Here is a 16,338-nt window from a genome sequence, read left to right as displayed (position 1 = left end):
TTTACTTAATATCCTAATGATTTTTGGCATTTTGACTCATATTATTGGCTATTGCTGCAAATATACCCATGCAACTTGTGACTGGCTTTGTGATCCAAGGTCACATATGTGTACGTGAACATAACATGCTCCTGAAAACTACATTTTTCTCTTATTTTCAGTCACTCCCATTCACTTTCAATGGCGGACATTTTTGACCAGGAACACCACAAGTGTGACTCTGTGCCATGTTGTACAAAAGTAAAGTTTTTCAAAACAAACCTCCTGGTAAAACATTAAAGTAGACTAGTGTGATCAACAGTGCAATTTATTTTCATATTTTATTTAATATTTCCAAAATTATTCATAAATAATGCTTTTTTTTTACTCAATAATGCCTACTCTCAGATAAATGAGGCCTACGATTAATCACATGCAAACAGAAATATAAAACCAGTCCTAATTGAAAGAGAACAAGTTGACAAAAAGATTGAATCCAACATTGGGTGATAATATAGCATAACAAGTGATTTATAAGCTATTTTTTGTAGGTTGGTCACATCACAAGTCTTATAGGGTTTTGAACACAACACAAGGGTTAAATCAAGATACATTTACTGGCGAAGCAAAATGACTGAAGATATTAAGCTTTGTTTACTGAAAAAAAAAAAAAAAAAAAAAAAAACCTTTGACTTTGTGCTTAAAACCAGAACAAATATATGCCAATAAGGTCAGAAAATTAATTTTAATTCAAAGACTCCAGACTCCATTGGCAGATATTTGTTCTTGTTTTAAACACAAACTCACTTTATTTTGATAAATTTTTATCACTAAGGGTGTATTCACACCTGCCTCGTTTGGTTCGATTGAATCGAACTCTAGTTCGTTTCCCCCCTTGGTGCGGACCTTTTGGGCAGGTGTGAATACAGCAATCGAACTCGGGTGCGGACCAAACAATCGAACCGAGACCCAGCTGAAGAGGTGGTCTCGGTACGGTTCCAAACGAACTCTGGTACGGTTCGTTTATGGTGTGAACATGAACCGACCCAACTGCAGAAAACTGCGTCTTTTTATTTGACTGCTCTTATGAGGATACTTAACAAAACGGACATTTTGGCATAATGGTGTCTAAAGCGAGCGAGCAAGAGCGCGCGCACGGCAGAGAGAGGGAGCGAGAGACCTTGCGTGTGTGTGCCGTGCCTCACGAAGCGCATGTAAAGACCCAAGTCAGTGCGGGCGGGCTTTTATCTATACCATATAGTTTCTTCATATTGCGTTTGTAGAGAATAACACAAAATCAGTAAAATAACAAATATTACATAACGAAATATCTCCATGCTGAGCCTGTTTGTGCACTTCCTGCTTTTCCCTTCTTGAGAATTCCTGTCCAATGAATGAACGACCTTAGCACACGTGTGGTTTTGTTTACACATTTTGGTTCACTTGCAAAAAGAACAGTGTGAAAGCGAACCGTACCAAACAAAAAAAATCAACATTCTATTTGGTCCGGACCAAAGCAAGTGAACTATCGGACTTTCCTGGTGTGAATACACCCTAATTTAACATTTTGTAACTTTTCTCTGTAAAGATGACGAATCTACTCTTCTGCTGTCAGACTGCACAGTGAATGCGACTAAACAAATCTTTTGTGCAACAATAACATTTTCAGTATAACTATGTCCTGCCATCAAAGCACAGTTAAATTAAAACAAAAAATTGAGAGAGAGACAGATAAAGAGACAGACAGAGAGAGAGAGAGAGAGAGAGAGAGAGAGAGAGAGAGAGAGAGAGAGAGAGAGAGAGAGAGAGAGATAAAGAGAGACAGGCTGCTCTTCGGCCTCAGCTGGTCTGGAATGTTCTGATCGATGGCAGGGAAGAGAGTTCACTGTTCATGACCTGAAACTCACTTACACACACTCACACACACACACACACACACACACACACACACACACACACACACACACACACACACACACACACACACACACACACACACACACACAAATATACTGAGCATATTTTCCACATGCAGCATAGAACACAACAAGAGTTCTTCACCAGTTCTCTGTGTTATAAAGCAGTGAATAAATAAAAGCTCTGATGTTTTAATTGAGGGCATCGTGACTTTATCTGGAATGATCCCTGCTGAAGCTCTGAGCTCCATCAGCGCCTGTCCTCCGTCATCGGACGCTTCCTGATCTTATCGGACGCTACTGGATTACTGCAGAACTCATCAATGATTCAGTGACTTTATTCTGCGATGGACTCGCGTGATTCACTGAAACACAGAGGAACATCATCCATTCAACGTCTACACGAATGACACAAATTTTTCTTAATTCAGCGCTTCGTACATTAGTATGTCGTCTTACGCGGACATTAGTATGTCGTCAAAAATTCATTTGCGTTTTACCCATGTATAAATATAAGCTTATAAACAGCTCAAAAGCAAATGACAAAGAAGTCAGGCTGGCGAGAATTCCACGTCTTTATTTATACTCCGAAGAACAGAAAATAGATCCAGTAGGGCTCACAACAAACAAAAAACACTTGTATAATCAGTCCGGGGGGAAGTCTCTCTCCCCTTCCCAAGTGTGCTTATATCCCGTCTCTCCACCAGTCACTGGAATTTGAGACAGATGTTAGTCATCATTCACCTGACCTCCTTCTCACCGCTCGTCTCCGCACACATTCCCCACTGCAGACTTGGCTTTACCACCCCCCCTCCCCTTCCCAGAGAAGAAGTCGGCCAGAGCCACCTGCGTCCCCGGCCTGTGGACCACCTTGAGCTTAAAAGGCTGTAAAGCTAGATACCAACGGGTGATCCGCACGTAGCTATCCTTCATACAGCCACTGGAGTCCGAACAGAGAGTGAATCCCCGTCCCAGGAGGTAATAACGGAGGGTGAGGACTGTTGAAACAGTTTTTCTATGGTGCTGTATCTAGTCTCTCTGTTTGAGAGCTTCCGACTCCCTGTCCGCCGCAGTCAGGAGAGTTAGAAGTAAGAGAGGCCGCACAGGCCAGCCTTTACTTTGATTAGAGCCAGTTTGCACAGCTCCGGCCACTGGACCAGTCAGCGGCTGATGTGGCGGCATCAACCCTCTACGATATCCCGCCAGCCCCAGGAACGGTTGCAGGCTGCCCATGTACCGTACCTCCACACGCTCAGTTACACACATCCGCGGGTTCGTTGTGAGTCCAGCCAGCCTCAGCGATCTCAGGACAGCGAGCAGATATCCCGGCATACGCGGAATGAGGAGGATTTCGTCCGTGAGATGCTGAAAGGTGTTGGGGCCCCAAACAACCCGAACGGAAAAGGAATAAGTTGTGTTAATCCAAACGGCGTTGTGAAGCCCGTTTTTTCTTTGGATAATGGCGATAAGGGGATCTGCCATTACCCTTCGTTAAATCCAGTGTCGACTAAAAGTGAGCCGAACCCTAACCAATCAAGCAGCTTGAAAATATGGAATGGTATTGGATAAGAGTCGCACTTCGACACTGCATTCACCCTTCTATTATCTATACAGGAATGGACAGAGCCGTCCGATTTGGGGACCTGCTAACATGCTAACCAACTCTAGCATGTTCTGCATCGTTCTGTCCCACAGCGAGGGGATCTCCCCGGGGACCAGAGCCAGTGGACTGACTGGGATCGCCACCTCTGGTCCGAGATCGTCCTCTGCCTGGGATCTCCCCGGGGACCAGAGCCAGTGGACTGACTGGGATCGCCACCTCTGGTCCGAGATCGTCCTCTGACGAAGCGGCCGCTGCTAGCTCAACCGATGCCACCGCATTCCAGTGCCCGGTTGCATAAAGCACCTTAAGTGTAATTTTCCCTAAGTTAACCCTCATGTTTCCCTTAAACCTAAGGGTGTTGCTGAAAACAACCCTTAAGTGTTACTTAAGGGTTTCTTTAAGTGGAACGTCATAATCACTTAGAATTTCCCTTAAAGGGGACATATCATGCTAAATCCACTTTTTTAGCCCTTAAATGCATTTTGTTGTATATTTGGAGTGTTTAGAAGTACAGAAAATATGAAATTATTCTCTTCAGGTGCTTCGTTGATATCTTTATATTCTGTTTTGGTCATATTTTTCAACCTGTTCCGATTTTTCTGTTATCTATGACGTTTTGTGAACTATCACGTCACAGTATTTGCAGTGGAACTGCCAAATAAGGACATTGACTTCCGGCCCAACACTTCGAGCAATCCGCCATTATTATTTCTCACTGCATTTTTGTAGTCCAAGCTAAAAGATGCAGAAGTTACGAGAGGGTAAGTTAAAATGTTCGGTTGTTGGATGTAGTAACCCACACACTTCATTACACCGTCTAATGTAGATGAACTGCCGCGCTTGTGTCAGGACGCATGTTTAACTGAAAGAACGAGCAGAGAGAGAGAGACCCGGTCGCGCGCACACACTCTCTCTCTTCAGAGCCAGGCGAACGTGTAAACAAGACATCACCGTCTCCAAACTAGACACTGTCTTGCTCTCCCTCGCACATATTAATCAAAATAAATCGACACGGTGGTAACTTAAAAGGTCGGAAGACCAAAGTTTCATGTGTAAATACAGTAACACACCATTGCGATACATCCATAAGACGTTGTGCAGATTCGTCGTCTTCATTTTCATCTCGCTCCGGCTCCGACTCTGGCTCGAACATGTAAGGCTGGATGGACAAGTCTTCCGTTGTTGACATTTTGTTAAGTGAACAAAAAGTTTCTGTGCCGCTAGATAATCGTATCTCTGCTATCAAACTACAAAAATGGCCGAACGGGGTGGAGTTGAACCTCTGCAACCTGTAGAGGGGGCGGGGTATGACGTGTCTCAGTTGTATTTAAAGAGACCGCACCAAAACGGGTTGATTGAGACGCACATCAGAAAAGGGGTAGAAAAGGGGCCTGTGGAGCTATAATAATGAGGAATTCAGACCCAAGCATTGCAGTTCCGCTTTATATAGACTACAAATGTATGATTTATATGTTAAAAGGAACGATTTAAAAGCATGATATGTCTCCTTTAAATGCTGTTTTTTTTACTTAAGTAATCCCTTAAAAAGTGTTAAGTGTTGCATAAAACCCCTTAATGGTCATTTCCCTAAGTCTAACTTAAGGTTTGGAAATCGTAACCTTAAGAGTAAAGCGGACAAAAATAAGACGGCATGGCTGAATTTATGGAACCAGCTGAAGATCATTAAGTGCCAAGAAGAATTTTTAGGGATAGGGAGAACCCTTTGGACCATCTTAGCGATGAAAAAATGTTGCAAGAATACCGATTTGATCGACGTGCAATATTTGACATCGCTAACAAACTAGACGGCGACCTTGACCATGTCACACATCGCAACCACTCTTTACCTGCGGTGTTACAACTGCTCATAGCACTGCGTTTTTTTGCAACTGGGAGTTTTCAGACGGTAGTGGGAGATGTTTTCCACGTGCATAAATCGTCTGTCGGCAGAGTGGTTCACCGGGTTGCGGGGGCTCTTTCCCGGCATTTAAATTCCCGTCATTGGCAACAACAGACTTTTGTAACGTGAATCCAGGATCGCTGTCATGAAACACTTAAATGTTTCCCTCACCTAAGAGAACCGTTTAAGAGATTATATGCAACGCCCTTAAGTTATTCTCTTAGGTAAGGGGAAATCGCCCCATAAAGGGGTCATATAATGCCATTTTTGTACAAGCTAATATGATTCTTTAGGGTCTCTAAATTAAAGGTTTGTAATATACTTTAATTAAAAATTCTCATTAGTATTGTAAGAAAACACTAATTTTACCTGGTCAAAAACAGCTCTGTTTTCAGCACGCCGTTTCAGTGCATGTGTCTTTAAATGATAATGAGCTTTGCTGACCCTGCCCCTCTGCTCTGTGCGGACACCGTAACACAATAACACAATAACCATAACGCGTTGTTCATTATAAACGTGGAATTATGAATTATATTGATAACGTCGTACATAGAAAACATGCCGTAATGTACCCTGAGTGTAACCCTTAGCCGCATTCATCGTGTAGCGTGCAGCAAGCGATTAGCAAAGATTAATATAAAGATTAATATAAAGGCTAATAAAACGTTACACTCACTTGTTCTTCTGGAGGAGCAGCAGGAACACGAATAGTTGGTACCGATCCTTTTTTCAGGAGCAGCTTCTTAGCAAAACCAGCGTTATACTGACCCTCGAGCAGTCTCGTGAGTGATATGATTCATGCAAACATGACAGTATTGACGCTGATCGTGGGGAATATTCCCTTCGAAAACAAACTCCGCCACTGCGTCTTCAGCGGTTCGGGTTCAGGAACATCAACATGATGCTGTGTTCTTTATTGCACCCAAGAACAGAACACCACAATCACTCAGACGCCATTCTGCTCATAGACAGTGCTTCAGCGTATCAACAATGCAGACTAAGATGACAGCTCGATCAGGGCGGGTCTGTGTTCAAACGCTGCTGTCAATCAACAATCGTGGGAGGGGCGTCTGACTGTGTGACGTCACACGGCTCTATTTGAGATGGGGGAAAACATTTAAGGAGATTAAAAAAACACTGGATGGATTTTTATCATTTTATGATGGTTGTGCACAGGCACTGCCAACACACACTTCAGTGCAATCAACTTGTAAAAGTGCATGTACCATTATATGACCCTTTAAATATCATACTTAAGGGAAAAACTTGAGATGCTTTAGGGGATTCGACATGCACCATTCACCATCCCTCATCACGGAGATCCCCAGCCCGCCGCGAACCACGAAGGGTCTTTGCCACTTGGCGAATAATTTAGAATTAGATGTTTGAAGTAACACAAGCACTCTCTCTCCCGGTGTAAAGTGACGCTCCTGCGTCCGCCTGTCGTACAGCCGACTGGGAACACCTGGGGCTCGGGCCACTTATCCCACTTATCCCAGTGTTTGGCCTCGCGTTTCAGGAGTTCTTATCACGACTTCTTCGTCCCGGGTTTCGGCTTCAGTGTAAACAGTTCAAAAGCAAATGAAGAAGAATTCCTAGTTTTTATTTATAATAAAAATACTAGAAACTATTTTCACTCGACAAGTAACACACTGAATGAAATGAATGTCAACACAGTCTCGCTCTCCTGTGAGATCCGGAAGTAATGTCTTCTTGTAAAGCGTATCTTTGAAAGCCCTGTTTTAAGTGGACGTCAGCGATTCACGTCACGTCCAGAAGAGCGGCAGTATGATGAAGCATCTGTGCGCTAACGGCAGGTCAAAGGTCAGACGCAGGCGCTCTGAAAGGTCAGATCATCTGGAAGAGCTGCAGAAGGTCACGCACACACATGAACTTTACCGGCGGAAGAAGAGGCTGATGATGATCTTCATCGATTGAGAGGCTCATATTACAGAACATGAGCAGCATTATTGTCCGTCACCACACTACAGTTCACCAGGAGCACAAAGCACTCTGGGTAACGGCGTCTGAACGGCACGCACTCGTCCCTGAAACGCTCTCCTCAAGTGTCATGGTGTGCTGTGTGATCTACTCTAGACGAGTACAGACCAACATTTGGCTTAAAACTTGTTAAAGTTTCATTTAGGCTACATTTGACATTTTAATCAGAACCACTAACATTAATTATTATATTATTCATTTATTGTTTATTAAACTAGGGAAGATTGTTTGTTAAGAAAAGGGAGGTTGCACTCATCTGTCTATAGTGTCGTATATCGAGTGAAGCGCTTCAGGAACGCGAGCACATGTGGGCGGGGCTTGACTGAGTCTGCGGGGAACTGATTGGATGGTTGTGGTTTGCTATTGGCTGATCTCATGTGAGTGACAGGTTATAGCCCCGCCCTCCTCATCAGAGAAGAGATGCTGCAAGAGGAACTGATTCTGATTCCACATTACCAGGAACATCAACTTAACACAATAATGATGTGCATCAATAAATCATTTACAATAAACACTGCAATACTCCATTAAACAACTGTCAGATTTTATGGGTTTGACTTAAACCCTTTCTTCTAGAAAAAACCCTACAAATCACAGATGAGAATCTGAAGTCTGACCAGATGAAGAGCGTTTCTGAAACATTCACATCTGGATCCTCATGATAATCTGGCTTTAGCGAGCTCTGAATAAACTGGACATCTGACGTCTGAAGCGTTTCATGGCTTTATTCTGGAGATGAATATGAGATCAGGCACATCAGATCCGTATCTACAGAAGAATGCAGAACATTGGCTTGAGCTTCGCCAGTTTGTCTCGTCATGTAAGCGTGTGAAAGACAGTTATTGAACATTAATATTCACAGCACTGATGACACGATTATTCAACAGGGTTAGAATCAACACTCATGTTTACAGTCCAAACATCTGGAAGAAGATCTTCTATATATGTGAGGAACTGCAGACAGAGCCTCGAACTCCAGCTTCAGCGGAGCGGCACAATCAATATAATGTGTGTGTGTGTGTGTGTGTGTGTGTGTGTGTTTAAAGCTTCAGGCCGTCATACACAGAGCCGGATTAACGCAAAGGCAAACTAGGCACGTGCCTAGGGCCCGATTGGCGGGATGGGGCCCAGACAGAGAAAAAAAAAAAAAAAAAAAAAAGTACAAATGTCCTATCTACAATTTATTTCAATATTTATTAATTAACTAAAAATAGTGACGATGTTTATCTTAACCATAGACTGTTACATTACTGCAGTTAAACCAATTAATGTGTCCGTTACAAAGCGGGTGCCGGCTTCTGAAAGTATGTGTAACGAACGCATCCATCAGGTGCGCGAGGCAAAAGCCTAATAAGCAAACAAAGAAGCACAGCTCATAATGCAGGTGTGTGAGTTGTCGTCATCTATTTTGGAGTGATTGCAATGTATTCTAAATATAAACTTGTACTGTAGATCAGCGTCATTTCTGGAAAAATCATTCACCGCTTTATTACGAGTTTAAAAGAGCGCGAGCGTCATTAACGTGCCCAGACGCGACGCTTTGAATTTGCGCGTACAATGAATAACATCGCGTCGGGAGCTGACTAGTAAAAAAGCTATAAAATTAAAAGACAAGACGTCTGTATTCTAAGTTAAAAAGCCAATACACTACAACATTTTTAAATGTTTCAAATAGTCTAAAGGATCTCATATCTATGGGTCTATCTTCTAAATTCTGCTGATGATTAGATTCCTGACATTACGCCAATAATATCACTTTATATATTTTTTTCTGCTCAGTAGCGATCGTGTCTTTCTCTTCCACTTGATTTGTGTATAGCATATTTAAGGTGGCAATGCAATATAAAAGCACTTATGCTCATCTACTGAAGTGTGATTCTGGAACTGTGAATAAATTGAATAAAACAGCAAAAAAACAACAACAACAATAACATCTTCATTAAACAAAAAAGAGATTATCTTAGATAAAGTTTGATTAATATGTACATAGAGTACCGGTAAAAGTCTGGACCCATTACTATTTTTAATGTTTTTGAAAGAAGTTTATTATTATGCTCTACAAGCCAGCATTTATTTGATAAAAAAAAACAGAAAAAAAAAACAGGAATATTCAGCAAGGATGTGTTAAATATATAAAAAGTGATAGTGAAGACTTTTTTAAAACAACTTTTTAATAATCAAAAATCCTGAAAAAAAGTATCACAGGTTATAAAATAAATATTAAGCACCATTTCTAACATTTGATAATAAATCAGAATGATCACGTGGCACTAAATTCAGCTTTGCATCACAGAAATATAAAGTATAGTAAAATAGAAAACCATTATTTTAAATTTTAATAATATTTCACTATATTATTTTTCTGTATTTTTGATCAAATAAATCCAGGCTTGATGAGCATAAGAGACTTCTTTCAAAAACATTAAAAATAGTAATGTGTCCAAACTTATGTACTGTGTAAGTAAAAATATACTGATTTTAAAATTAAATGTTGTATAAATAAAAAGGTTAGGAATCATATTTGTTTCAAGTGTTTTTTTATTGGGGGTGGGGGGCCTCCAACATGAGTTTTGCCTAGGGCCTCCTAATGTCTAGAACCGGCTCTGGTCATACACCAGCGCTGAATCCATTGCTGTCGTCTGTGGGTCAAAACAACCGGCAGCGTCTCGACTGACCACTGGACACACATCCTGATCACACCACCTGCAACACACACACACACACACACACACACACACACACACACACACACACACACACGTTACAAAAGATTCAAAACACTCACACACACACACACACACACACACTCACCTCAGGGCCGTGTAGACGTCGGTGTGTGTGGCGTGCTCATTCACTCTCTCTCACACACACACACACACACACACACACACACACACACTCACCTCAGGGCCGTGTAGACGTCGGTGTGTGTGGCGTGCTCATTCACTCTCTCACACACACACACACACACACACACACACACACACACACACACACACACACACACACACACACACACTCACCTCAGGGCCGTGTAGACGTCGGTGTGTGTGGCGTGCTCATTCATTCACTCTCTCTCTCACACACACTCTCACACACACACACACACACACACACACACACACACACACACACACACACACACACACTCACCTCAGGGCCGTGTAGACGTCGGTGTGTGTGGCGTGCTCATTCATTCACTCTCTCTCTCACACACACACACACTCACCTCAGGGCCGTGTAGACGTCGGTGTGTGTGGCGTGCTCATTCATTCACTCTCACACACACACACACACACACACACACACACACACACACACACACACACACACACACTCACCTCAGGGCCGTGTAGACGTCGGTGTGTGTGGCGTGCTCATTCACTCTCTCTCACACACACACACACACACACACACACACACTCACCTCAGGGCCGTGTAGACGTCGGTGTGTGTGGCGTGCTCATTCACTCTCTCTCACACACACACACACACACACACACACACACACACACACACACTCACCTCAGGGCCGTGTAGACGTTGGTGTGTGTGGCGTGCTCATTCACTCTCTCTCACACACACACACACACACACACACACACACACACACACACACACACACACACACACACACACACACACTCACCTCAGGGCCGTGTAGACGTCGGTTTGTGTGGCGTGCTCATTCACTCTCTCCCACACACACACACACACACACACACACACACTCACCTCAGGGCCGTGTAGACGTTGGTGTGTGTGGCGTGCTCATTCACTCTCTCTCACACACACACACACACACACACACACACACACACACACACACTCACCTCAGGGCCGTGTAGACGTCGGTTTGTGTGGCGTGCTCATTCACTCTCTCCCACACACACACACACACACACACACACACACTCACCTCAGGGCCGTGTAGACGTCGGTGTGTGTGGCGTGTTCCCATGAGGCGTGATCCACCAGTAGAGCTCCTGTCATCGGAGAGAATCACTGGTCGTTAATCAGTGTGTAAGTGTTACTGTAAGTATCAGAACTGTCCCATCAACACATTATTAACAATTTAACATTTACATTTATATCTAAGATCAATATCTACATTTATATCGAAGATTATAACATATAAATGTAACTATCTTATCACACAACTCTGATAAACACAGCTGTGAGGCGTGAGGATATTATACTGATATTATAATCTTCATGGTTGTCTGTAAATCTGCAGAGCTCTAGAGCTGCACATGTGAGATGAGCACAGTGTGTGTGTGTGTGTGTGTGTGTGTGTGTGTGTGTGTGTGTCGATCTACAGCAGGATCAAGATCCAGACCACACAACGGCTGTCAGAACAACTGCACAGAGTCTGACCGAAGCCAGTTAGAGGACATCACAGACCTCCCACTGCGACCTTTGACCCATGTCTAAGAGTCTAGACCCTAACTGAGGATCTGATCTGACACTGGTAACGCACTACTCTACAGTTCACACAGTGTGTTCATGCTTACACCTGACAGACTGTCACTGTTCTCTGTACAGTGTTCAGTTAGACATGAGGTAGTGTGTGTGTGTGTTACATGTACACACGTGTGTCTTATAGGTACAGGTGTGTGTGTGTGTGTGTGTGTGTGTTACATGTACACGTGTGTCTCTGTGTGTAACGTACATGTGTGTGTTACATGTACACGTGTGTGTGTCTTATAGGTACAGGTGTGTGTGTGTTACATGCACACATTTGTTACATGCATACACATATGTGAATCTGTGTGAAACATACATGTGTGTGTTACATGTGCACGTGTGTGTGTCTTATAGGTACAGGTGTGTGTGTGTTACATGCACACATTTGTTACATGCATACACATGTGAATCTGTGTGAAACATACATGTGTGTGTTACATGTGCACGTGTGTGTGTCTTATAGGTACAGGTGTGTGTGTGTTACATGCACACATTTGTTACATGCATACACATATGTGAATCTGTGTGAAACATACATGTGTGTGTTACATGTGCACGTGTGTGTGTCTTATAGGTACAGGTGTGTGTGTGTTACATGCACACATTTGTTACATGCATACACATATGTGAATCTGTGTGAAACATACATGTGTGTGTTACATGTGCACTTGTGTGTCTGTGTGTAACATGCACAGGTGTGTGTTTTACCCATGTAGACGCGTGCGAGGCTGTAGGCCAGGTCTCTCGCTGAGAGCTCCATCGCTGCCGCGGGTCGAGACGCCGCCGTCTCACAGACGCGCCTCAGAGCCGAGAGAGACGCGCGGAGAGACGCGAGCGCTGGACGCAGAGCGGGAGAGGCTTCAGCCGGCTGCAGACGCTCCTGCACACACACACACACACACACACACACACACACACACACACACACACACACACACACACACACACACACACACACAACACACATCACACACACACACACACCACACATCACACACACACCACACATCACACACACACACACACACACACACACACACACACACACACACACACACACACACACATTAGCAGTACAAGTTCACTTTACAATCACTGTGGAACAATGGTGATTCAGGAGCATAGATCATGCGAGTTTGTTCTCACTTCGACATCGCTGAAGAACGCCTGGAGAACCGACCCAGAGGACTTCGCAATCGAGCGCAGAACATCCAGAGACAGAACATTAGTGGTGCCCTCCCAGATACTCAACACCTACAGAAACACACACACACACACACACTCTTGAAAATGGGCTGTTCAAAAGAAAAAAGAAATTGTCAAATAATACAACATTAGTATCATTTTGTATGTGTTTGTATTTATATTTTGCACTTCAATCAAATCAACATCTATTTGTTGAGCACATTTAAAAACAACACAAGTTGACCAAAGTGCTTTACATGTCTAAAAATAAACACACAACAGAACTCGGTGCACCACACAGATCAGTGTTAGGTACAGCAGTCTCCTCTGGTGCCCAGCCGTGATGTGGGAACATGTACGAGCGAACTCTGGGGAGATCTTAGAGCTCTAGAGGAACAGTGATGCTTTAACACACATGATGTGTCCGGAACCTTTAAAAACCGTAATCTAAACGTTACATTGGACTCTAAAATCAGCTGAAGCCAGCACCATATCCACACACACTCATCTCCTCATGTGCCTAATCCAATCTGGAGGAAAGAAACGCATGAATGACCGATTCCATGTCCTGAAAACACAGAATCCTCTTCAGTCTAGCGATGCTTGTAACCTCGGCACTGACTGTGACTCCGCGGTTCCTCACTCGAGTGTTGATCTCAGAGATGTACAGAAAGCTGTTTGACTGACTTTAGGGGAACCAAAAATGACCACTTCAGATTTTGACTCATTGAGCAGCAAGAAACTAACCCTGTTTCATCCAAAACACTCAAACAACGTTGTAATGTTGGAGTCATGCCATCTCAGGGGCAAATATAGCTGGAAATCATCAGCATAACCACGGTAAAACACATTATATTGATCCCAGTGGGAGCATATCTCAAACTATTTAGTTTTCATTTTAAAAATGCTTAAAGTTGATTAAGAACCACATTCTCCAATAACTTAACACTGAAGAGAAAGCTTCTACAAGGACCAGATCACACACTCCTACACACACCCAGACCTTGAACATGCTGGGATGACGTCAAGAGAACAACACACACACACACACACACACACACACACACACACACACACACACACACACACACACACACACACACACACACACACACACACACGTCAAGAGAACAAGCTTCAGATGTGGAATAAGTTCTAATATAGAGAAACCGGCTCAAACACACATAACTGAGACTGGCTTCATTACTCAGAATAACACTCTCGGACAATGATGATTCTGTGAGATTAGAACCGAGACGTAGTATCACACAGTCTCTGAGTATCTCACAGTCTCTGAGTATCTCACAGTCTCTGAGTATCTCACAGTCTCTGAGTATCTCACAGTCTCAGAGTATCACACAGTCTCAGAGTATCACACAGTCTCAGAGTATCTCACAGTCTCTGAGTATCACACAGTCTCAGAGTATCACACAGTCTCAGAGTATCACACAGTCTCAGAGTATCTCACAGTCTCAGAGTATCACACAGTCTCAGAGTATCACACAGTCTCTGAGTATCTCACAGTCTCAAAGTATCACACAGTCTCTGAGTATCACACAGTCTCTGAGTATCTCACAGTCTCTGAGTATCTCACAGTCTCAGAGTATCTCACAGTCTCAGAGTATCACACAGTCTCAGAGTATCTCACAGTCTCAGAGTATCTCACAGTCTCAGAGTATCACACAGTCTCAGAGTATCACAGAGTCTCAGAGTATCACACAGTCTCTGAGTATCTCACAGTCTCTGAGTATCTCACAGTCTCTGAGTATCTCACAGTCTCAGAGTATCACACAGTCTCAGAGTATCACACAGTCTCAGAGTATCACACAGTCTCAGAGTATCACACAGTCTCAGAGTATCTCACAGTCTCAGAGTATCACACAGTCTCAGAGTATCACAGAGTCTCAGAGTATCACACAGTCTCTGAGTATCTCACAGTCTCAGAGTATCTCACAGTCTCAGAGTATCACACAGTCTCTGAGTATCTCACAGTCTCTGAGTATCTCACAGTCTCTGAGTATCACAGAGTCTCAGAGTATCACACAGTCTCAGAGTATCACACAGTCTCAGAGTATCTCACAGTCTCTGAGTATCTCACAGTCTCAGAGTATCACAGAGTCTCAGAGTATCACACAGTCTCTGAGTATCTCACAGTCTCTGAGTATCTCACAGTCTCTGAGTATCACACAGTCTCAGAGTATCTCAGTCTCAGAGTATCACACAGTCTCTGAGTATCACACAGTCTCTGAGTATCTCACAGTCTCAGAGTATCACACAGTCTCTGAGTATCACACAGTCTCAGAGTATCACACAGTCTCAGAGTATCTCACAGTCTCAGAGTATCTCAGAGTATCACAGAGTCTCTGAGTATCACACAGTCTCTGAGTATCTCACAGTCTCAGAGTATCACAGAGTCTCTGAGTATCTCACAGTCTCTGAGTATCTCACAGTCTCTGAGTATCTCACAGTCTCAGAGTATCACACAGTCTCTGAGTATCTCACAGTCTCTGAGTATCACAGAGTCTCAGAGTATCACACAGTCTCAGAGTATCACACAGTCTCAGAGTATCTCACAGTCTCTGAGTATCTCACAGTCTCAGAGTATCACAGAGTCTCAGAGTATCACACAGTCTCTGAGTATCTCACAGTCTCTGAGTATCTCACAGTCTCAGAGTATCTCACAGTCTCTGAGTATCACACAGTCTCAGAGTATCTCAGTCTCAGAGTATCACACAGTCTCTGAGTATCACACAGTCTCTGAGTATCTCACAGTCTCAGAGTATCACACAGTCTCTGAGTATCTCACAGTCTCAGAGTATCACACAGTCTCAGAGTATCTCACAGTCTCAGAGTATCACACAGTCTCAGAGTATCACAGAGTCTCAGAGTATCACACAGTCTCTGAGTATCTCACAGTCTCAGAGTATCTCACAGTCTCAGAGTATCACACAGTCTCTGAGTATCTCACAGTCTCTGAGTATCTCATAGTCTCTGAGTATCACAGAGTCTCAGAGTATCACACAGTCTCAGAGTATCACACAGTCTCAGAGTATCTCACAGTCTCTGAGTATCTCACAGTCTCAGAGTATCACAGAGTCTCAGAGTATCACACAGTCTCTGAGTATCTCACAGTCTCTGAGTATCTCACAGTCTCAGAGTATCTCACAGTCTCTGAGTATCACACAGTCTCAGAGTATCTCAGTCTCAGAGTATCACACAGTCTCTGAGTATCACACAGTCTCTGAGTATCTCACAGTCTCAGAGTATCACACAGTCTCTGAGTATCA

The 16,338-nt window shown here is 43.4% G+C and overlaps 1 protein-coding gene across 6 annotated transcripts in view; it reads right to left on the bottom strand.

Annotated features, from left to right (window-relative positions):
* Nucleotides 1-8,082: 8,082 nt before the first annotated feature.
* Nucleotides 8,083-16,338, bottom strand: part of LOC308687809 (acyl-CoA dehydrogenase family member 11) — a 51,670-nt gene continuing 43,414 nt past the window's right edge. For 5 of the 6 annotated variants that reach the window (XM_081360613.1, XM_081360614.1, XM_081360616.1 and 2 more), the window contains 4 exons: nt 13,013-13,120; nt 12,575-12,746; nt 11,319-11,385; nt 9,920-10,102 (listed from right to left, as the gene is read on the bottom strand). In XM_081360613.1, coding sequence (XP_081216739.1) covers nt 9,991-10,102; nt 11,319-11,385; nt 12,575-12,746; nt 13,013-13,120 — 459 coding nt within the window. In that variant the 3' untranslated portion in view covers nt 9,920-9,990. Of the gene's footprint in view, nt 8,464-9,919; nt 10,103-11,318; nt 11,386-12,574; nt 12,747-13,012; nt 13,121-16,338 lie in introns of those variants that run through there. The other variant, XM_081360618.1, reaches the window with a different exon arrangement.

Source organism: Scardinius erythrophthalmus, assembly GCF_964197995.2.
Source record: "Scardinius erythrophthalmus genome assembly, chromosome: 3".
NCBI classification, from domain to species: domain Eukaryota; kingdom Metazoa; phylum Chordata; class Actinopteri; order Cypriniformes; family Leuciscidae; genus Scardinius; species Scardinius erythrophthalmus.
This window is presented reverse-complemented; position numbering and strand designations above follow the sequence as displayed.